At 35.8% G+C, this 24166-nt stretch overlaps 1 protein-coding gene across 1 annotated transcript in view; it reads right to left on the bottom strand.

The window, feature by feature from the left end:
* The window catches only part of TBC1D5 (TBC1 domain family member 5), a 589141-nt gene that overhangs the window by 203983 nt on the left and 360992 nt on the right, over positions 1–24166 (bottom strand). Inside the window, exons 11-15 of the mRNA XM_058290770.2 lie at positions 19689–19791; positions 12658–12746; positions 10953–11003; positions 10775–10844; positions 5355–5527 (exon numbers count right to left, since the gene is read on the bottom strand). Coding sequence (XP_058146753.1) covers positions 5355–5527; positions 10775–10844; positions 10953–11003; positions 12658–12746; positions 19689–19791 — 486 coding nt within the window. The remainder of the gene's footprint in view (positions 1–5354; positions 5528–10774; positions 10845–10952; positions 11004–12657; positions 12747–19688; positions 19792–24166) is intronic.

The following is a 24166-nucleotide window of genomic DNA, read 5'->3' as shown; positions in this document are numbered from 1 at the left end:
TTCTAGGAATGAAAGACACAACAGGTGAGATACAGTCAAGGCATACAACTGCAGATTTGAAACTGTAGAAGAAAGAATCAGTGAAGTAGAAAACAGAACACCTGAAATTGAAAAAAGAACAGAGGAAAAGAATAGAAAAACTTGAACAGGGGCTCAGAGAGATGAATGCTAATATGAAGTGATCAGCATAAGTGTCATGGGAGTTCCAGGGGGATAAAAGAAGGGAAAAGGGGCAGAAAAATATCTGAGGAAATAATGGCTGAAAATTTCGCAACTCTCATGAAAGCCATGAATATACATATCTGAGAAGCACAGTGTACTCCAATCAGAATAAATCCAGGCAGACCTAGTCTAACGCACATACTATTCAGAATGTCAAATTCCAAAGACAAAAAGAAAATTCTGAAATCAGTAAGAGAGATACAAACAATCACATATAATGGATGTTCAGTAAGTTTTAGTGTGGATTTTTCACCATAAACCACATGGAGGCAGGAAGACAGTGGAATGATGTATGACACTGAAAGAGAAAAAGTACCAGCCAAGAATTCTTTATCCAGCAAAAATGCCCTTCAACTATGAAGGTGCGTTTAAAATATTCACAGATAAACAGAAACTAAGAGAGTTCATAAACAAAAATCCAGTTCTGCAGGAAAGACAAAAGATAGTCCTACAGACTGAAAGGAAAAGAAAGGAGAGAGAGCCTTGGAGGAAAGTGTAGACATGAAGACTATCAGAAAGGGTAAACAAAAAGGTAAAGACAGACAAAAATAAGATACAACATATGAAAGCCAAAGGATAAAATATTTGATGTAATGCCTTTAGAGTAGTAACAGTGAATGTTAATGGATTGAACTCCCCAATCAAGAGATACAGGCTGACAGAATGGATAAAAAAACATGAGCCATCCTATGCTGTGTGTAAGAAACTCCCCTTAGACCCAAGGATATGAACAGGTTCAAGCAAAGAGTAACCAAAAAAGAATAGTAACAAATATACTAATATTGGACAAAACAAAGTTTAAATGAAAAAAAGTTATAAGAGATGCAGAAGGCCATTATACATTAATAAAAGGGACAATCCACCAGAAGGAGCAGCAGTCATATGACAGAGGAGTCCAGGATTGCGAGCATCCAGTCTGTGGGGAGAAAAGCATTGCCTGATGAGGCCTTGATTTGGACATTTTCTCAGTCTCAGAACTGTAAGCTTATAAGTTAATAAATCACCATCATAAAAGCCGACCCATTTCTGGTATATTGCATTCCGGCATTCTAGCTAACTAACACAGAGATAATGCATCTAAATACTTAAAATGATAGCACCGATAAGCAAGCTATTATCATGGGTACTTATTCCCATATTTCAAGATACATATTATTGATTTAGTTAAAATTAAGAGAAGTTAATTTGGAATGACTTTAGTCAATGGTAATACAATTAATATTTTTATACTAACCATTAATTTTTATTTTATTAATTTTTTTTAGCAAAACGCAACAAATATGTTTACACATGGCATACCTGCCACCTCAGAAGACATCCATATGTAGTCTCTTAAAAATATTTTAAAAATTATTTTTAAAATGGAGCAACTGATAAATGTTTTTTTAAATAATTACAACCATATTAGAAAGGAGATTTAAGTAATTTTTAAAGTACCATGTAACTACTGAAGACTGACTAAAATTAGAAACCTGGACTCAGGTTTCAGGGTCATAATTTAGTCTTGCTAATACTCTTTTCTCTGCCATGTAAACACATATTCATGACATACTCTTCATAATACAGAAATTCATAGAATTTTTCCATTGGCTCATTCATTATTGACAGTTTCACAAGGTTGTATTTCTAATTCTGTTGGAACATTTTAGTTTACAAGAAAATATCTGTTTTGTTTGGGAACTAAAATTCTGTAAAACATTTGGCATTCAAAAACATACTTTAAATGACACAATTTTGGATTGACTGCCAACTTGAAGAAAAGCAATTTTTATTAGCTAACAAATGATTATTTTACTTTTGCCCACTTGATATTTTACTCAAACTACAAGTTAATTATTTGAGAGAATTAATTTTCATTGTAAAACTAAATTAACAACTTTCTTCCAACAGTAATAGAAAGTAGCATCACTAATTATTTAATTCATAATATTTGCATGATACAGAACAAAGCAAAATATTTTAATTCATTTCCATGAGATACAAATCTACATTGTTTATTAGCTTCAAAGACATAAAAGTATTGTCAAGGTGCAGTGAAAGTTTCTACAACTTCACTCTCAACTTCTGTATTTATCTCTTCAAAGTATTGGTCTATAGGACAGCTATTATATGTTTGCAGTTAAGCAGAAGTCTACATATTTCAGTGAACAAAACATAGAAAGTCAAACTTAGAACTGGAAAGGTTCATGAATTACATAGTATATCATATTCACAAAACCATGATAATCTAGATAAGTAATCAAAATGACAGATGATAATACTAAAAGCACTTCCAAACCTATATTGAATGCTTTCTACGTACTGAGCACTATGCTTTTTGGACATTATGATTTGATTCTCCCATGTATCTAATGAAGTCGTGTTTTAGTTTGCTAAAGGGGTGCCGATGCAAAGTACTAGAAATGGGATGGCTTTTACAAAGGGTATTCGTTTGGGGTAAAAGCTTGCAGTTCCAAGACTGTCAAAACTCTAAACCGAGAAGCATCAAAGGTGCTTTCTCACTGCAGTCAGCTACTGTTGATGCCGTGTGGCCACGTGGGAGGTGAGTGGCCGCTGATCTCTGCTGAGGTTTCAGCCTTCCCCTCTGGGCTCCCCACCTCCGGGGGAGCTGCTCTGCGGGCCCAGCCGCTCCGGGCTTTGTGCTTCAGCAGTCCCCTCTCTCACACAGCAGGATCAAACACGGCAGCTTCCTTTTCCTGTGTCTGTCTGAGGGAGTGAGTCTGTGTCTCTGTTTATAAATGACCCCGCAAGGGGGCAGAGACTCAACCTGAGTCGTGTCTCACTGATGCCCTAAAGAGATCTTAACAAGTAATCTAATCAAAGGACCCTCAACTGAATTTAACACAATCAAAGGGTATCACACCTAGAGGAATAGTTTACCAACAATATTGCTCTTACGGGATTCATAAAATAATTTCCAACTGCCACAAGTTTGCACCATTATTTTTAAGCCCCATTTCAGAGATGAAGAAACCAAGGTTCAAAGTGGTCAAATAGGTCTGTTTCATTTCAAAACCTGTACCTCTAACTATGATTTTATGTTTTCCTCATATTATTCTTCAGCCCCAAAGTTTCTAATAGTCATCAAAAGGAAATGAACACATGGGTAGTACAGCACAGGCTAGCAAATAGTAGCATAGGAAAACTCAAGCATTCTGGTCTTTCATACAATAATAATAAATAACAAATAAGTGAAGACAGTAAGGAAAATCCTTGCATCAGAAATATAATAAAGGCCAAATTGAAAAAATGAAAAAAAATAAGGAAGAGGGGGAGAAATGAGGCAGTTAGAGCCATTACTAGCACTGATATAGCCATTATTACTAATAAATAAAGTTGGAAGGATTAATTATGCCATGGTTCATGGAGTTTTATTGGGAAGATGATGGTGAGATGTCAAAGTAGTTCTATGACTTATTACGATGAAGAAAAAAACCGATGGAAGCATGTTTGAAAAGGAAACTGGAATATGCTGGTTATAAATTATGGCATCCAAACCAATGCCATCATCATTGCATTGTAAAGCATAGCTAAGGCAAAGAGACAAAAAATTACAGAGCATTTCAAAGATATGATGAGCATGCCATACCTCATTTCTTTTATGCTTTAAGAACAATTTCTAGACCTTAGTAATGTATTTAAGTATATCAACTCTTTTAGTGATAGTGGAGAGGTATACAGAGTTTAACTCCTCACCCTGCTACTAGCTATTTTAAAATAAAAATTTATATCTACATTCACAAATGTATTAGCTATACTCAGAAGTGTAAGGAGCAATTCACTAATAACCGCTACTATTGTCTGATACCCACGTTAGATGCAACATTCTCATTCCAATAGGAATGATGGAACCACTCGCAACATGCAGTCAAGCCGAAGTCACAGGAATGAAAGGAAGTAGCATTACAAGAAGAGGACAGACTTCATCAATCACAGTTTGGTGCTTCCAGTGAAGAAAAACACCTGAGAATTAGCATTAGTGAAGGCCTCTGGGTAACATGAGGACATAAATAAGACACTCATTGATACTTTTTATTCTGGGTTAAACAGCCTCTGTTCTAGTCCTCAATTTTTTACTCATTTGAGATTCTTTGTCATTAAAATAATGATTTTATATTTATTTATTGGGCATCATATATATAAACAATAATATCCTCTCAATTTTCCATCTTTTCCCTAGTCAAGAGTCGGGTCCTGCAGAAAACATCTACCAAGGAAATGCTCAGCACTGAAGATGGACGCCCTGCTTCCATTTAAAGGCTCTCTGCTGCCCGTGACACCATGTAGCTAGCTCAGTCACTAACACATCTTCATTGCCAATCTTCTACACATCTTATAAACCACAGCGATGTGAATTCCCAGTCCTGTTCCACCTTTCACTGGATTCCCCCCACTCCCTCACCCTGTGACTGTGCATGGAGAAGCTGCTCTGGCCAGAGTCCCTAATCCTCAGTTCTCGCACCTGCCAGATGGGAGGAGAGACAGGCTTCCTATTCCTCTGCTGTAGGATGTTAGGCAAGTTATGCGGCTGGAGTAGATTATACATCATACTCACTGGGGAGTGGGGGACGTGAGAGTCGAGGGCACACATCTCTCTTACTGACAGAAATCCACCTCTAGAGTAGAGCAGAAGATCATGCGATGAAAGGGAAACACATGGACATTTTGGGGATTACCTGGGTTCAGGGCTGGCTTCACAGGTGTGTGGCCTGTGAGGCTGCACAAGGCCCTGCACTTAGAAGGGCTCCACACTTGGTTTAATGATCTACTGTTCCATCCTGAAATTATTACTAATTCTTAATAAGGATCTTACATTTTCATTCTGCACTGGGCCCCACAAATTATGTAGCAAATCTGTTTGCATTTGCATTACGACTTGACCATTTAATGTGTAAGCTTAGTGTAACCCTTAGTTTCTTCATCTGTACCCAATTAAAAGGATTGGTGAGAATATTAGATTAGACACTCTACAAGAAAGTAATGAGCACCAAGACTGGCCCAAGTATAGAGTAGGGGTACGAAATGAAATGGAGCTGGAAAAGTCCTTGTTCTTACTTCAAAGGACCTGAGACCGTACAGGAACCACCATAAATCATAATTAAGAAGAGCTGACATTTAAACTTCATACTTACAACCCATATATCTGTGGAGCAATTTCTAGTCTGTTCAAGTGCATGTAAAGCTCAATATCATGCTTCTTCAATAGATGATCCTGGATCTGGTTGACTTTAGTAACAATAGCAATTGTTGGTCCTAAATCCTGTGGCCTAGCAAATGGGATGGGGGTCATCAGAGTTTCTTTACCCTAAAAGCATAAAGACATGGAAAATGGAACATGTATTATTTCAATATGGAATAAAAATATGGACATAATTCTTGAATCTATTTATCAGTGGGAGTTTAAATAAGAACCAACAACTACTTCAATTATCTCACAACAAATGCTTAAAATTTGGAATCATATGCTGATCAAATGACGATTGTGCTCATACGGCAATGGCCAGAATAAGCCTCCTAATGTTTCTCCACCTGTATTTCCTTTGACCAGTTTCTCTTGTGACATTAAGTTTTACAAGATAATTCTGTCTAGTGGCAGTGATAACCACTGTCGTCCATTTGCTCATGGCCAGTTTATCTAATTAGACAGAGTACTGGAACAGCCATAAATGGATTACTTTAATGGAAACATATTTCTCATTGCATAAAACTGAAAACATGGGAACAGCAAATGAAAACTGTGTGACTCTGAGTTAGCACCTAGCTCTCAAAACGATAAAAGGCAGGAAATAAAGGAAAAATGTAATGGAGAAGATGTTCTCTAAGCATCCTTTGGCTAATTTAAATAGCTGAGTAAAAAGATTCTAAAACTCTCCAGACAGAGAGGGAAGAAGAGATACGCTGTGGCGGCATTTTCAGGATTTGGAGCCGTCCTGGGTGGTGCTGCAGGGACGGATGCTGGACGCTGTGTGTCCTGCCGTGGCCCACTGGCTGGCCTGGGGGAGAGTGTGGACTACAGTGTGGACACTGTCCCTGTGCGGCAGTGGTTCTCCAGAATGTATTCACCGGGTGCAGTGGATGTGCCGCAATGATGGAAGAGTTCGTTGATGTGGGAGGGGTGGCGTGGGTGGGGGGTATACGGGGACCTCATATTTTTTTAATGTAAAATTTAAAAGAAAATAAAGAAGAAGAAAAAAAATAAATGAATGAAACTCTCCAGACTGTGTGTACAGGTGACTTAAAGCAACAATACCACTACGGTGGGCCTCCTACAGCCGCCCTTCCTGTCACTCACGTTTCACGCTGAGAGAGAGATCTCTAGTGCCTTGTAACGCTTTCACATGCACTTCAGCTGCCCTTTCTCAAGTCTGATGATTCCCCTGAGAGATTATGTCCAATCTTTATTCTGACCTTTGACCCTCTATTTCTATCTTTCACCAACCTGGCTATTGTATCACTACTCACTCTTGAATTTTCTTCCTATCACATATTCCCAGTCTATATCTCTAGCTGAAATTTGCCTTGCTGCTTCTCCAATGTGGCTTTTTCATAGTTTTGGTCTGAATTTTATTCTCTACTTACACACTATCCCTGTGTGATCTCAGTCATACACACTGCTTCAATCAATACCCACTTTCCAAAGACTTACTGATCTGTACTCTTAGCCTAAAGCTTGAATGCATCCCATAAATGCAAATGTAGGCAAGCAATCCTGGATTATCACAAGGGTCTCAAAGTCAACAGGCCTAAAACCAAGCTCATCATAATTTGCTCAAAATATGTTCTTTTTATCATGTCCACCTTAACCCATTCCCCAATAAAAATCTAGTCTGCCAAGTTTAGATCCCCAACAACTCTTACTTCTACCCCTTTTCTGCAGCCCTACTGTCACTGTCTGGTTTGAGACCCTAATCATTTCTTTCTGGTTGGTCTCCCTGCTTCTAATGTTGTCTGCTTTTAAATCCATCCTCTAAAATTCAAGGTGATCTATCCATAAATTAGATTATGCCAAACTGTCTATCCTATACCTCTTTAATAGGGCCCCATCACCTCCACTGAGGCATGCTCCAGCAGACTTCAAGGTTTAGTTCAAGTGCCAGGTCTTTCAGGAAGCCTTCCCTGTCCTGTTTCTTTAACGTCCTCTCTGCTATCACAACATCCTTTACTACTTTTCTCCTCTCATAACCTGTAAGATCTCTAAAAGGAGAATTATCTTTTCATCACTGGACCAGATTCTGGGATGCAAAGACAAAGGAAGCAAAGTTCCTATACAGAAAAAGAACATTAGAATTCCATGTGAGAAGAGCAACTAAGCAGGCTGGTAGAAGGAAGGTATGTGTTAATATAAGGAGAATTTCCTAGAAAAAGCTCCATTTTCCTTTCCAGGACAATTTCAAGTCTTAGAAAGAAATGCCTTCTCCTGTATTCCCTACAGTATCCACCCAAAGACTATAAGGCCATATTAATTTTATGGCTTAATTACTTTGTATTAATTTATATAATGCTGCCTACTGTGGTCATTTATTAAAAAAAACACTTGAGGTAGTGTTTCATGATTTTGTAATATCTAGAGTTATCTTCAAATGAAAGACTGTTTTATTTTAAAATTTAACCCCTGTGGAAGTGATTGAGTGCCTCCTGCTTCCCACGTACGAGGTCCTGGGTTCAATGCCTGGTACCTCCTGAAAACAAAATTAACCCCATTAAAATTTTTTTCTTATTGCTATTACTTGAAATAATTATTTTTTTTTAGATTCATGTTAATTGCAACATACCATCCATATTCAAAAGATAGCGTTTAGTCTGAAGCCAAGTTTCCTTACAAATGATCAATCAAATATTTTAAGCATTTTGGTCCCGCAGTGTTTCTGAAATGGAGACCCCTGAATGGCTGGATACTAACTAGTCAATGTGGGATGGAGGCACGGGTTCAGGTGGGGTTTCTACCAATTACATGGAAAATAGATCACTATATCTAGTCATCTTTATGGGTTCTAGATAAACATACTTTTATAGAAATTTCATCACTTGGTGTGGAGATAATTCTAAATCAGTGTTTAAAGAAGTGTTTAACAATGAAATCATACAGTCAATTTTGAGTTTGAAAAGAATGAATTGTCATTACATCAGCAGCACGTGAAGCCCATTTTTCAAATACTTGATAGGACCCATGTGCATTCTACTAAAAACTATAGGCTTATATAAACTGTACTTGAAAAGATTTCCCCTCTGCTTAAAACACTTACAATAAAATCTCTTAAAACTAAGAAACTCAAAAGTAATGTTCAATACTGTTTAAATACTCAACACTTTATCTCATCTAATGGTAAAATCACAAGAGAAGATAAAGTTAATGTCAAATATTTCTTTATTCTCAGGATTTCTTATGTTAAAAAAGAGTGGTATTCTTTTTTTTATCAAATATGATAACATTGGATAGCTATAACTATCAATAAAACTAGAAAATATTTTAGTTTTCTAAATAGTTTCTAAATATTTCATTTTTTAAATACTTGGTATACAGATCAGTGCCAGTTCACAAACTGTTTGTTACAGGAATGACAATGCACTGCTTCCTTCATCAAGAAAGTCTTACTATGAAAAGAATGCTGAGGCAAGCAGCATGCACAATGATGTACTGACTTCTCAAAGAAATTAGACCTGAACGGGGAGAATGAAAAGAGAGTCACTAGACATGTGTTTTAGGAATATACTATTCTTTGATATATGAAGGCAATTTAAAATAATTGTTCAGAAGTTACACCTACGTGTTTCTGAATAAAATACTTTTTTCGTGCTGTCTTAGCCACTTTCATGAAGTTGAATCAGTAACAGTGACATAATAGTTACATAAACTAAAAGAGTAACCCTCCAGAATTTTGATGTTCACATGATTCTATGATTTTATCATATTGCCTGCCAAGAACATAAAGTTATTGCTCCAAAATACAGCATAGTTAATCACTTTTGCTTATAGCAGATTTCACCTCCAACAGTCCTTACAGAATGTAACAAATGGACATACTGCCCAAGGAAGACTTTAGGGGTTGGAAACTTCTTCTCTAAAGGACCAGACAGCAAATGTTTTAGGCATGGCTGTGTTCCAAAAACACTTTATTCATGGACATGGAAATATGAATTTTATGTAGTTTTCATGTGTCACAAAATATTACTCTTATTTTTGTTTTTCCCCCAACCATTTACAAATGTAAAACCATTCTCACTTTATGAGCTGTTAAAAACAAAAAGCCGGCCAGACTGGCATGCAGGTGTGCTCTGCCAAACTCTGACGTAGGCCAAAGGTATAAACAGCATGAGATACACATTTCAATAATTAAGATGTGTAATGAAGAGATTGCATTCTAACGAGAATGCAATCACTTATACCAATATAAAGGAAATTAACCATATTAGAAATAATACACCAAATACTTTTAACAATATGCCTTGCCAGAGGAATCTACAATTTTCCCAATAACATGTAATAACAAGGAAAAGACCACAATGACCACAAGTTAGCATATTTGCTTGTTAAAAATTAGTTAATCCAGCAACTCTACTCCTAGGTATACACCAAAAGAAAACATAAGTTCACCCAAAAACTTGTACACCAATGTTGACAGTAGCCAAAAAGTGGAAATAATCCAAAGGTCCATCAACTAATGAATGGACAAACAAAATGTGGTATTGTAATATCCATGCAATAGAATATTAGCCATAAAAAGGATGAAGTACTGATACATGCTACAACATGGATAAATCTTGAAAACATTACGCTAAGTGAAAGAAGTCTGACACAAAAGACTACCTATTGTATGACTCCATTTATAGGAAATTTTCACAATAGGGGAATTCATTGAGACAGAAAGCAGACTAGTTTCTAGGGTCTCTAGGAAAGAGGGAATGGAGAATGACTGCTAAAGGATACAGAGTTGCTTTTTGGCATAACTGCATGTTCTGGAATTAGTGGTAATATTTGTACAACCTAGTGAAAATACTGAAAACCACTGAGCTGTACACTTTAAAAAGGTATTTGTTACTGTATATGAATTATATCACAATTAAAATATAGTTAAAAAATAAGGACAAGAGAAAGTAACAGTAAGGTACATGGATGCTAAATGTGTAAATTCAATAGTGATGCATTAATGAAAGTAAAACAATCTATTTGCTACCAATTTTATCTATGTACTTCAGTAACAATGTTCAGCTCACTTGGTTAGCAATGGATCAAAAAGGTAGAGGCACTTATATGTTAAAGCTTATAAACAGTTTTGTAAGTAATAAGTTGCACTTCACAGATAATACACACATACACATAAAGGAAAATTTCTAATTTGTTTATGTAAAATCTTTTATGTAATCTTTGTACATATGCCAATATAATTAGTGATATGGTTTAGACCTCCAGCTCACTCTCTTACATAGGTATTTTCCTATGCCATTTTTCTGTTAAAGCAATAATAGTGGCTTTTATTCTCTGATTGCTTGTTGTTACTTACTGAAATCATTTGTTCATCAAATACATTGAAAAGATATGTACTGTAAAATTTACCTTTTGACCATCATGCTCAAAAGTAGAAAACCAAGGTTCAGCAGTTTCCATGAGTTGTGAGAACATTGCACTGGAAAGTAGAAAAATCATATAATGCTAATATTAAACTTTCATTAAAGTAAGGGTGGTACAAAAGAATAAAACAAACTTTCTGTAGAAGTACAAGTTTTGTACTTACTAAGCATCATGTTCCAGATATTCAGGGTTCAAGAGAGTTTTCATTTCCTCACTTAAAAAAAGCAAAACAAGCAATCAAAATGTGTAATTTTTTTAAATCAAAGGGGAAGCAGAGGTGCCTTATTCCACACTCACCAGCCAGCTTTCATATAATGCACAAATGAAAACTAGAGCCCATGGTTAGTAGCCATGCTTCCACACGTGTTCATCAACTGGAACAACTACACCACAGGACTGGAGGACCTTGTTACTGTGGGGTAGTGTGGGACGGAGAGGGAGTGGGGTAAATGGGATCCTCTACATTTTTAATGTAATATTTATATAATCTAATGCTTCTTTAAAAATAAAAAAAAATTTTAAATAGCCTTTTTCAATGAAAAGAGCAACTCCATTAACAAATTAAATCCTTTCTTTCTGTAAAAATAAAAAACAAAGTAATGTTTATACCACAATGAAGTAACTATTATTTCAAGTAACAAATACAAAAGTTTACAATATATGTGAATATGCTTGATCTAAAATAATTGATTACTCCATATTCTAACACTTGTCCAAAGCAAAACTAAACAAATCAGTTAGTGGTTAAATACGCAATGTCAAAATATTGATTTTTAATAGCTTCTGCTTTTCTTATAATTTAACAGCAAATAATCAGTGGTAGAACCTAGTGTTGCTTTTACTTCTTTTTGGATTGAAATAGCTGAAGAAGCATGTGCAACTTACTTAAAAGCTATTTTCAATTATTTATACTTTCATGTGAAGTACATTCTGCATACCATTGTTTGATGATAAAAGTGGCATGAAAAAATGATACCAATACTAACTTTATCCTTTTATTATCATACTTAAGAAGTAACTGAAGCAAAGGCAATTAAGATATGGCTACTATTGTCAAGATCCAATAACTCATTAAAATTATGAAAGCTCAAGGGAAACTTGAAAATACTAACCTGAAAACTAGCAGACAAAAATTAATTTAACAACAGATCTAATATATATTTGCTCAGCAAAATGAATAGCTGTATTTCATTAATAAAGCTGATATCAATAAACATATGAAACATTATGCGTTTTGTTTTTTTCTTTCCTGTACATAGATGGGTTAGCCTTAGACTGCTCGTGACAAATTTTGACAATTCTGTACAATTCATTGCCAATATAATTCTGGGTTGACTCTCTGGTCCATCAGTTGGGGTATCTTAAGTCAGTAAATAAATTCTAATAATTAACCTACGTGAAATGCAATTATAAAGTTATTTTTCTGGGAAAAAAATCAATGCATCTCAAAAACATGCGAATTCACTTTTGTTTATTTATAGATGGGCTCTGTGTGGCACTGATTCCCTATTTATAAACTTAGCTGAGTAAAACCTGGGGAGGAAAAAGTATCTCACAGATAAGGTTCACACACAGCTAATAGTGAAAGAATGGCTCACTAGAAGGCAATATATACGAATATTATTTGCACTTACCATGACAACAAAAATTTCTTTTTCTTGACCCCCATATACAGACCAAAGATTCTCAGACACATTATTACTCCAAATTTGCTACATAACTTTAAAAAATATACTTCTAATTAGCCACATGAAACACAGCCAAATGTTTACAACTTACAAAAATTAGAAGTCCTTTCAATTTAAAAGATTTTAAGGTAAAAAAGAACATAGAGGAACTGAACAGACAGAGCATCTATAAAAACTTGCCTGGGCTGTGCAGACTCACTGGCATGTAGGAAAGCCTGGTGGTCACAGTGGAGAGTGAAGACTACGGGTGCTAAGAGTTCATGCATGCCCTGAAACAGAAGAGCGGGGGAATGAGAGGCTGGATGCCGAGGCCCACTGCTGCACAGGGTAAGCTCAGCACTTGCTCCTTCAGCTGGGAGCCGCCAGCAACATTGGTATAGTATACAGAGAAACAAAAACAAAAGCTACAAGGAGAGATTTTATGTACTTTTAGAATTTGGTTCCAATTCAACCGCAGCATTTATTCTTCTTTAAAACATGTAGAGCAGTTCTCTTTTAAATGACACACAAACAATAAATTGGCATGGTAGACAACCTTGCACCTGTCAGTTGCTTCAAGATCTGTACTCATAAATATGAATTTCATTTATGCAAATTATAATCATGAGCTACAGTGTAAAGATCTGCAGTAAGAAGGGCAACTAAGAACTGTAGACCGAAGGAAATTACATCCAATGTTTTCATTATATAATGGCTCAAAATTAAGATGTCTGTAGGTTTAGGAAGAGCTGAAGTCAGCTAACTGGAAATGTTGGTTAAGAAAAGAAAAAATCTTTAGCAGGTTTGATAGAAAATAAAGTTTTAAAAATATTATTTTTAACATGTTTAATCATAAGTCTATTGCAATTTTTCCCATGTGTACTTAAACTAGGAGGTTAATTTGCAATTTATTTAGTGATTTCACCAACACAATTTTCATTTTCTTTATATTGGGGTTCACCTACAGATTGCATAAATAGTTACAGAAACAAAAAGGTATAACCTTAGTTACTAAGTTGTCTTTAAAAGGGTATTATAAAAGCCCATTATTTATCCTTCATTGTGGGTAAATAAGGTATTCTACATTAGTGCCTTTCTCTATTGAGATTTTCCCCCCTTAAGCATCAAAAGACAGGTTTTAGTCATTTAAGAATAGATTACCTCCTTTCTACCTCTGACAGTCCACAAATTATCATTTTCCTTTTGCTTAATAACTAAAAATGATCTTTTACAAAGAGATAAGAAAAATACCATCCTTAGAGAAAATAAAAATAAAATATGGGAGCAGAGAGGAGAGATATTTTTGCTGATCTAATTACAAAAGGTTTCATGTAAGCTGGAAATTGAAATGTAGTGTTACTCCTCTGCACAGTCTAGTAGTATTGTCTTATTCTTAGGTATTGTATTATTCTTATCACAAAAATAATACAAAAGTAAACTTTAACAAGTTCATTTATACATTAACACCAACACTGAATTAGAAGGACTTAATAACCTTTTCACAAAATAATTTCTAATTCACAATTTTCCTGTAATGTAGGACAAATTAGGATGCATTAATCTTTTTAGATAACCATCTCACCTACCAAACCTTGAAAAGACTATTCCTTTTAAGTACAGGGCAGAGAACCAAAAAGAATTGAATTAAGCATTGATAACTGCGCTTTAAAAATTTTCACGAGGGATTTATTCTCCTAGAAAAATCTCAAGTTGCTTCAAAAAGTACGTTATTTGACTTATTAATGTACCAATTGTAGAAAATGACAGAAAAGAGGGGAAGGGAGGAGAGGAAGGAAAAAAAGAGAAAGACAAAGAAAAAATGAATAAAAGAATGAAAGAGAAAGAAAGAGAGGAGAAAGGAACAAATAAGAGGAAGGGAGGAAGGGAGGAAGGGAGGAAAGGAGGAAAGGAAGGGGAAATTTAATACTCTGATATACATATATATATCCTTGTGACCATCTTTTTGTCTATTTCTGATTGCTTCCTTAGGATAAAGTTCCTAGAAGTAGCATTTCTGGATAAAAGGGTAAAAACATTTTTAAACATCTCTGATCTAGACAATTAAATTGGCCTCCAGAAATTGGACCCTTACTGTAGAGCCTAAAAATTGCCATCTTACCATATTCCTCACTTATATTCACAGTTGTTAAAAATTCCATGTAAATTTCACAGTCAAAATGTTGTTTTAATTCCTTTAAATGCTAGTGAGACTGGACTCAAAAGTTTTACTGGCCACTTTTATATACTTAATGAGCTGTCCTTTATTCTTAATGAAGTTTTTCCTTCTTTTCTGATGATTTGTAATAGCTCATCAATTAAGAATATTAAAACTTTGTCATTTTTCACAAATATTTTCCCATTATGACTGCCTTTTAATTTTGATTACAACACAGAAGTTGTACACTTTAAAACAGTCAAATCAATAAATCATCTTAAATGGTTCCTTTTTGTCTTTCATATGCAAAAGGAACTTCTTTATCTGAGATGAGGTAAGTATATAGTTTCCTTTTTTCCAGTTAATTCTTCACCCATTTAGTATTAGTTTAATTTTTGCCTTAAGGACACTGCATTTTTTTTATTCCAAAATAGTTTAACTAATTTACTGAATAATTACTATTTACTTTAATACCCAGAACTTTTCCCTAAGAGATATGAAATGCCACCTTTGTAATAAAGTGTTTAGCTTGCACTTTTTCCGGGCTTTTACTCTCATTTCATTGGTTTGTATATTCTCAACCAAAAATGTACTGTTTTAATGACTTGAGCTTTAAAATATTCTAATTTCTATTAGTATTAATCCTCCTTATTTTCTATTCTTTTATCAAAATTATCTTGCTTTTTATATCTCATTTTTTCATCCAGGTGACTCACAGAATCATTGTTACATAAAATACTACACAAAGCACTGTAATTTTTAATAGGCATTGCATTAAAAGTATAGATTAATTTAGGACAATGCATATTTTCAAGAACACTGGATTTTCCAATCCAAAAATCGGTACAACTGCTTGGGTCTTTTTTTTTTTTTTTTTTTGAGGTACTGGGGCTGGGAATTTGGTGACTGAACCTGGAACCTTCTACGTGGGAAGCCAGCACTCAGCCAATGAGCTACACCCATTCCCTGTTTAGGTCTTCCTAGAAATATTTGTTACTAGGTTTTCTTGGTGATGGTTATGGAGATGTTTAAATCCTTTCCCCTTATATATTTTCTAATGAATTACGTGTGAATTATAAGAATTTTCCTGTCTAAATGAACCTTCCCACCTTCTTTAAAAGCTCTCTCCTCCCAATTAATAGTTTCTGTGACACTACTCTCTCCAGATTCTACAATGTTATTTCATCATACAGGATTTATTTATTCCAAATGCCTGTAAGGTAATGGGCATCAAGGTGAATGAAATGGACAAGTTCCTGATCTTTATGGAGGCTGCAGTTCAGAGAGGAGGATACATATTAATAAAAAAAGCATAGAAACGACTTCAATCCTCAACTGTGATAGGTGATGTGTGTGTTTATATAGAATACTGAGAGAGAAAGAGACAGCTTATTCATTTTTTAAATCCAGCTCCTACTACTGGTCCAGCATTACCTGTTAACTGAATGAATTAAACAGCTTGCACTCAATATATATCAACACACTGGTAAAAATTGAACTACAATAAGAAAAAAGGGAAAAGAACAACTCTAAATTGTATTTCAATTTCCAGATCAATAAATAAAGGTGTTCTGTATATTAATGGAAATCAAGAGTCCTCTGAACAGTGCAGAATGACATTACGACAATCTTTAACAAGTCCAGTTTTGACTTCTACCTTAATTATGGGCATTTTTTCAAATAGACTTTAAGGATATTGTTGGTTCTGTCCTCAATTCTAGACAAGCAAAAACTGATTAATTACAAGTGGCAAGTATATAAATAATTTTAAAGGAAAATATATGTACTCAGAAAGCACAGCCATAAATTCAATATGCTGTAAATTTGACAAAGCATAATAAAAAATAATGTATTGTTGGTATATTCTTGTTTCCCAAAATACGTATTTTGCTTCTACCTACACTGTCAGCATTTCTGTAAAGCCTTTATCCCTGCTGGATTGTTGGTAGTCACATAAAGCCAGTTGAAAATAAAGGTAACAAAGTTTTCTTCATCAACAGCCTGTAGGCTCACAAAATTGAACCTGTTCTTTTATCTGCCTGTGTTCATTTAGCCCACCAAGCAGTCTTTATTAAACTGAGGCATCAGGCAGTCAAAGTTCATTAATACCATTGATATAATCTCTGCAGTTTCAATTAACTCAGCAAGACATTCTACTACATGATAACAGTCTCATTAATTCAATAAAATCCCATAACTATTAACAATATGGTCGATGTTAAACGGGGTGTCACCTAGTACAAAATAATAGCTTTAACAGCTTGTGATAAAACTCAAGGTTTTTTCTTAAATTTGATCTGGCTAAACACTCAGTCCTTTTACAGGAACATGTTATTTCACTGTAAAGAATCTATAGGATTTTAAGCATATACCGGAGGTAATTGTCTTTTTATGTGATATCAGGAATCAATTAATAGTTTTAATTAAATAATTGGCTGACTTTGTCTAGACAATCAAGAATCTGATCCTCCAGATTCTTGTCTAGTGGTCCATGTAAATGCAGCAGGGCCACATACATCACAAAGGGTGGGGCTGTGCAGTTATTACATTTCTGCTCTGAAACTTAAATTATAAGACTGTCTTAATCTATGTTTTCACTTCTACAAAGAAAAACAGGAAAACAAAATGTATAACTGGATAATTTTATTCTGACTTGATTCACTATTGTCGAATCTTTCATTGTAAGGTATTTTCAAATATTTGAATGAGGAAAGGGGACAAAGAGTGGATAAATTTGATGACAAAAGCCAACAACAGAGAAGAAAGCAAAGCAGTAGGAAGAAACGTGGATCCCTGAAGATTCCGAGGTACTAAACTAGCACCAGAGAACGATTTTAGCCCTGACTTCTTGGTGTATTAACAGCACCTATTCAATTTAAAGCTTTTTTGAGCTGGGTCTTCTGTTATTTGCTTCCAAAAAAATCCTATGCTGATATAATTTGTTTCCTTTCAGTCTTTTTTGTTTCTTTCTTTGTATCTGACTTTTGGATAGCATATCTTGCTTGGGAAGCTTTTTTTTATTCTGAGATAGTAGAAGAGTATTCCTAAATTTTCTTCTAGCATATTTATATACTTTTACTTTTTATATTTATGTCTTTTTTTTTCTAGATTTCTAGCCAAATATGCTATACCATTTAGCATATTTGTATTTTTCCATTGAATTACTTTATTTTCAGTGGAACTATTTTATCATATCAAAACCTCATTTATAATTGGACCTATTCCTAGCCAAATCACTGATCTACTTGCCCATTCCCATACTACCATTATATTGCTTTTATCACAGAACCTTTACAGAAGTTTTAATACCTAAGTTTATCATTCTTCCCTTCCCTAAATTGTGTGGCTATGTGGCTATGTTAAGACAATAATAATTATGATGATGATGATTATAAAAATAACTACTACCACTATCAACTAAGATATATTATCTCCATTAAAATCACTATAAAAAACTTTTTGATGCTAAATTTAAAATTAGTGTCCAGTTTAAAAAACAAAACAAAACCAACGCATACCTCACTGGGATTCTCACTGGAAGGACAGTATATTTATATTAACTGGAAAGGGTTAATACTTTAAAGTCTTCCCAACCAGGAACATGGTATTATTTTTCTTTTTTTTTTAAGATTTTTTTTTTTCTCTCCCCTTCCCTTCCACCCCATTGTCTGCTCTCTATGTCCATTAGCTGTGTGTGTTCCTCTGTGTCCCCTTGGATCCTTGTCAGCGGCACCAGGAATCTGCCTCTCTTTTTTTTTGTTGAGTCATCTTGCGTCAGCTCTGTGTGTGTGCGGCACCATTCCTGGGCAGGCTGCATTTTTTCCGCACTGGGCGGTTCTCCTTACAGGGCGCACTCCTTGTGTGTGGGCTCCCCTGTGAGGCAGCACTGCGTGGGCCAGCTCACCACATGGGTCAGGAGGCCCTGGGTTTGAACCCTGTATCGCCCATGTGGTAGGCGGACTCTCTATCAGTTGAGCCAAATCCGCTTCCCTTATTTTTCTATTTACTCAATTCTTGCTTTGTAACCATCTACAAAATTGATAGTTTCTATACAGCTCCTGAACCTTTCTTTTTAAATTTACTGCTTGACATTTTATAATTTTGGTTACCATTCTGAAAGGGATATATTTCTGCCATTTCTAATTCTAGAAGCTTATATGGTCAGCATGTAATTAATATAAATTTATATTACTAATAAAAACTAAGATGAAGTTAGTTCCCTTGGGTAGTCATAACAAATGTTGTATTTAGGAAATTGTACTCTGACTTGATGTACTATCTTCAAATCTATCAAGCTTATTTCAAATTAAATATACTGCTTTGGCCATAGAGGTGTCTTTTAATACATTAAACTGGTTGCGCATCAGTTGAACATACGTTATAACATCTGACTGTTAGAGAATCTATGAATTCAGTTTCAATTCCCATTTAATATACATTTGGAAAAATACATTAAAAAACCCACAATGTCTATTTTTGTTAGGATAACATAAGCCTAAGTAGAAAACCTAAATATTTCTTTGTATATTAATATGCATTTAAATAAAAATACATAATTCAACAATCTCTGCTTTAGCAATGGGAAGAGTCAAATAACAGTATCACAAATAAACTAAATATAAATTCTGAAAAAATTATATGAACTTCTGAAAGTTCTATTACTGGTAAAATTTAAAGAATAATGGGACACAGTTCCTTTTTATGTAGTTTTTAAAAAAACTTATTTATTTGAATTGTTGTACTTAGAAACAATATTTATACTTAAAACTATGAAAAGTTTTATTACTAGATTGGCGTCAAAGAGGCTGTTTATAAACAAACTCCCAAAAGTTGAAAGAAAAGACTGAACAGTCTTACAGAAGACAATTTGGTGGAATGTCTTCTAATGACGAAGAAGCATATGTGCTTCAATGAGCTTACTTTTCTCACTCTGCAGCTGACAAGCAGCTCTTTTGATTGCTTTAGCATTATCATACAACTCTGGATACAATAAAGGCTACATTATTGCTCTATCATTTGTCAAGCTGTATAGAAAATTTTGAGTCAATGAAGGCCACCTGTACGATATTTTCATTACCTGTTTATAAAGCAACTGCTCGTTTTCTCTAGCATAACAGAAAAGAACATCTGTAAGAATTTTTCTCACATTCTCTTGTTGGAAAAACTGCATTTCAGGAAACCTGAAAAAAAGAAAACACTGGCCTGAAACAGACTAGCACAGTTTCAAGAATAATCCTCACACTCGCACCCCTGAGCAGTGTCAAGGGCTGCCTTAGGTTTCAGTGCAAGCCGGCACCTGCCATGCAATTTCTGCCCCTGGCTGAACTGCTATGATAAGGGGGAAGGAAAGGGGCAGAAAGGGAATGGCTACATCACAGAGGTAAATGGTACTCTCTAACATTTAAACATTTCAAACATTCACTTACTTAAAGGTGGAGAAATGGAAAACGCAAAGTTTTTTCAGCAAAATGAATTATAGCCTATTTTGGGGGAGAGGGGATTGTTTTGTTTTAGCCCTTTTGATTTCCAGAACTAGAATTTGATTTTGTAAGTACCAACTTTGTGAAGAAATCATTATCTTTTTGTTCTTGGTACAAAGATCAGGATTCACACTATTATACATGACCACACTATCAGCTTTATCTGATTAAAAGGGAGACTTCAGATGGAACAAAAGGTAGCATTGCTTAACCGCTCTCTGGAACAAAAACTTTACCAGGTGCTTGGAGGTAATGTTAAACAGAAACAGGACAGAGTACCTGCTTGAAAGAAGCTTAAATGATTGTTTATAACATAAGAAAATACAACAACCCCAAGAGCAAACCCGCAGCAAAGCAGTGTAATACACACTAACTACGGAAGGGTCAAGGGCGTATCGTTTTGGGAGTCAATAGCCAAGTGCATTCAGTCACAGGAGACCGAACACGGATGCTGAGGAGAGGAGGTGCAGGGAAGGCCGCTGCAAGGTAACCAAGTTGGGAGGAAAGACAGGGCAGCACTGAAGGCAAGTAAGCATTTCGTGGAAGCATAAAGTGCTAACTGGGAATCAGAAGGACAAGAGAATTCCATGAGCTACTGCTGTCGGCTGGGAGCAGAAAAGCACAAGAGAAAAGGTGGCCAAGTCTGGGAAGAGTTCCCAATTGAGGAAAAGCAACAGGGTGCTGACATTTTTTAATAGAGAGATGACAAAAAGAAAGTATTTGAGTAACTCAGAGTGGGAATAACCTGAAGAAGATAAAGAGGGCATTACATTGAAGTGAAATGGGGGAAAAAAATCACAAACCTGAGTAGAAAAGCCTGTGTTCAGATTCACATAGGGTACTTTCTAGTTGTGTAACCTGGAGCTAGTTAGGTCAAGGTTACGCTTAACTACCTCATCAACTAAGCAGGGGTATTAAAAGGGACCTACTGATCAAGATGAGGTGACACAAAAGCATCAAGAACAGCACGCGGCAGGGCCAGATGCTCAGCAGTGGAGGTTGTCACTAAGGGGGGAGTATGGGCATTGTAAGTGGCGACGGTGTGAACTAGAACTCCGGCAAGTCAGAGGACAGTGTGAGAGCCTGAAGAGATTACCTGGAGCAGGGGGTGTAGGGCATTTTCAACACAGAAACAGGCTCCCTCGTGAGCCTGCTAGAGAGCAGCGAGGGTGCTGCCGCTGCTTTCCGTCACACACGCTGTGGCTGCCTCCTTCACCTGGAGACCTCGGTCCGTTTCATGTTACATTTTTGTCCTTTACTGGCTCCCTGTGAAGTAAACCTTCTCTGCAGCCCAGGGCTCCTGGGGAACCTAGGCTAGCGAATTGTTTAAAATAAATTAAGACCTATTTTATTTTCTTCTACTCTTTGACTCTTGTTTGAAAGTCTCTTTGACTTGCTACTGGTTCCAGACAGAGATCTTTGATCTTTTTCCGTAGCAGCAAAGAGGCCTCTCCTTTTTGGAGCCAGGAATAAGCAATCCAGCATCTGAGTGAGGTTCCCACATCTACAGGAACACCTCGATGTGATGGCCCTTCAGACAGCGCAAGCCGAACCAGAGGTCCATTAGGGGAGGCACAAAGGACTACAGTGCCGACAGAAGAAAAAATTAACCTGAAGATACATTCAGAGAGCAACAATAATATATCAAAAAAACCGAACTAGTTCTAGAAAGATGTCAAATGCATCAAGGTACGGGAAAAACACAAAACTTTCAAATTATTATTTGATCATTTGGGCCAAAACAAAGTTGTTAAAGTCAAATATCAGGAATTAAAGTCATCAGGTTGAAAGACAGTTAAGTGTTAATGAAATAAATAGCTGTAGAGAAATTGTTGGTAAACACAGCCATTACAGTAGAAGTCCTTTTGAAAGGTGGCATGTCCCCCTTCTTCCTCATTCTATGACTTAGACACGGCCCTGACTTTAAGTAGGCTTCATGTCTTGTGATTTAGACCATTTGTGTAATCATCTTATATGTCCCCTTCCTTAGCTATTCTATATAAATTTTCTGTGCATACCAGACTTATCAAATTCTGTATGGCTGATGTGATCTGAAAGGATTATGGGAGAAAACACTAAAAAGTGCTGCATTCACTTTGCCAACAAATATCTATGATCTCTCTCTCTCTCTCTATATATATATATGTACACACACAATACACACAGTTTAATATCTATTAAAAATGTAAATTATATTACATATCAACACATGGTTTCCTTTAAATGCATACTACCAACTTAGGCGATTCAAAACTAGATCTCCAAGAATTAAATTGCAGCAGGTAGATAATTTAAATTACTCACTTTTAGCAAATACCCAATCAACTGAAAATGTGCACTAGGCAGGCATCGCATACCTATGCAACAGCACACCATCTACAATTCTACTCAACAATGCTGAAGTGCCAATCTGTGAAGTTTCATGAGATACTCTTTTTTAGTAAAGTATAATTTGCTCTCTAAATTCTGATGAATCCATAGCATCAAGTACGTAAAGTGGAAAAATACACAAACATTCTGAAAAGGAAATAAAAGTGTATCCCGGGAAGCAGACTTGGCCCAGTGGATAGGGCGTCCGTCTACCACATGGGAGGTCCATGGTTCAAACCTTGGGCCTCCCTGACCCGTGTGGAGCTGGCCCATGCGCAGTGCTGATGCGCGCAAGGAGTGCCCTGCCACGCAGGGGTGTCCCCTGCGTAGGGGAGCCCCATGCGCAAGGAGTGCGCCCTGTAAGGAGAGCTGCCCAGCACGAAATAAATTTCAGCCTGCCTAGGAGTGGCCACCACACACATGGTGAGCTGATGCAGCACGATGATGCAACAAAAAAGAGACAGATTCCCAGTGCCACTGATAAGAATAGAAGTGGACACAGAAGAACACAGAAAATGGACACAGAATATACAACTGGGGCGGGGGGGCAGGGAGAGAAATAAATAAAAAATAAATCTTTAAAAAAAAAAGGTATGCTTTTCAGATTTCAGAAAGAGAACTGATACTCAGAGCCATTCTAAGCTGAGTCTTCATGGATTAGAAAGCCCAGCTCCATGATGAGAAAGGCGGAAACGGAAGCACAGCGGGATTGACCCCTGCTCCAGTATGTTCAGGGGCTAGCAGGGCAGCAGGAGCTTCCACACGGCTCTCTGTGCAGTTAAGAATGAGTCAGCACAATATATTTAGGTAAAATTCCTCAAGTTCAGAACTTAGGTCATAAGGTTGATCAGTAAACTGGAATAATAATATATTTCCTACAACAAATACTTGATTGTCTTATTATCAGCCTTCAAACCAGCAGATGTTACATTTACAGGAATTAGAAAATAAAGGAGAAAAAAATTATAGTGAGTATCAATTCTAGAAATAGTAACAATGAGGTTTTGGTGATATGTTTTAAGTTTCAGAATAGTCTCCCTGCCATCATCCATTATGCTTGTAGGATTTTTTTTTACCCCATGGCAGCTGGTATCAAGTCAGGATAGGTAAAGTAATTTGAATATCAGTCTAACACAAATACCTTTGGAAAAGGAAATCTGCTTTCGAAACAATAATACAAATCACAGAATACAGACCCAAGCCAAATTAAAAACTTCAAAAAAATCAACAGCAACTCTGGTTACATGTGGGGGAAAAAAAAAAGAGAGAGAGAGAGAAAGGAAAGATGAGGTACAGAAAAAATTTAGAATGAAAATTGTCAAAGCATATGATTAATTCGAGCCAAAGTATCTGATAGGAAAATAAAAGAGAAAAAAAAACCACACAAGACCAGGAATGAAAAAAAATTTTGTTAAAAAAAATATGAAGTCTCCAAGAGAAGTTATTTCTGTATTTGGCCAGAAAATGAAAATGGAAATGGGAAATAAATGAGGGTAAAACTCTGGAAATAGAGATGAACAGCAAGGACAACAAAATATTAAAGTATTCTATGAGGAAATTTAGCTTAACATGGTCTAAGATTATTATTTGATATGGAAAAAAGTGATATATAACAGCTTTGACTAAATTGTTCAATATATAAAATATAGCAGTTTCTCTCTCAAGATGCTTGAAAGTGCTTAGATTTGGACAAATTTTACATAGT

The sequence above is a fragment of the Dasypus novemcinctus genome, chromosome 31 (genome assembly GCF_030445035.2).
Source record: "Dasypus novemcinctus isolate mDasNov1 chromosome 31, mDasNov1.1.hap2, whole genome shotgun sequence".
Lineage (NCBI taxonomy): Eukaryota > Metazoa > Chordata > Mammalia > Cingulata > Dasypodidae > Dasypus > Dasypus novemcinctus.
This window is presented reverse-complemented; position numbering and strand designations above follow the sequence as displayed.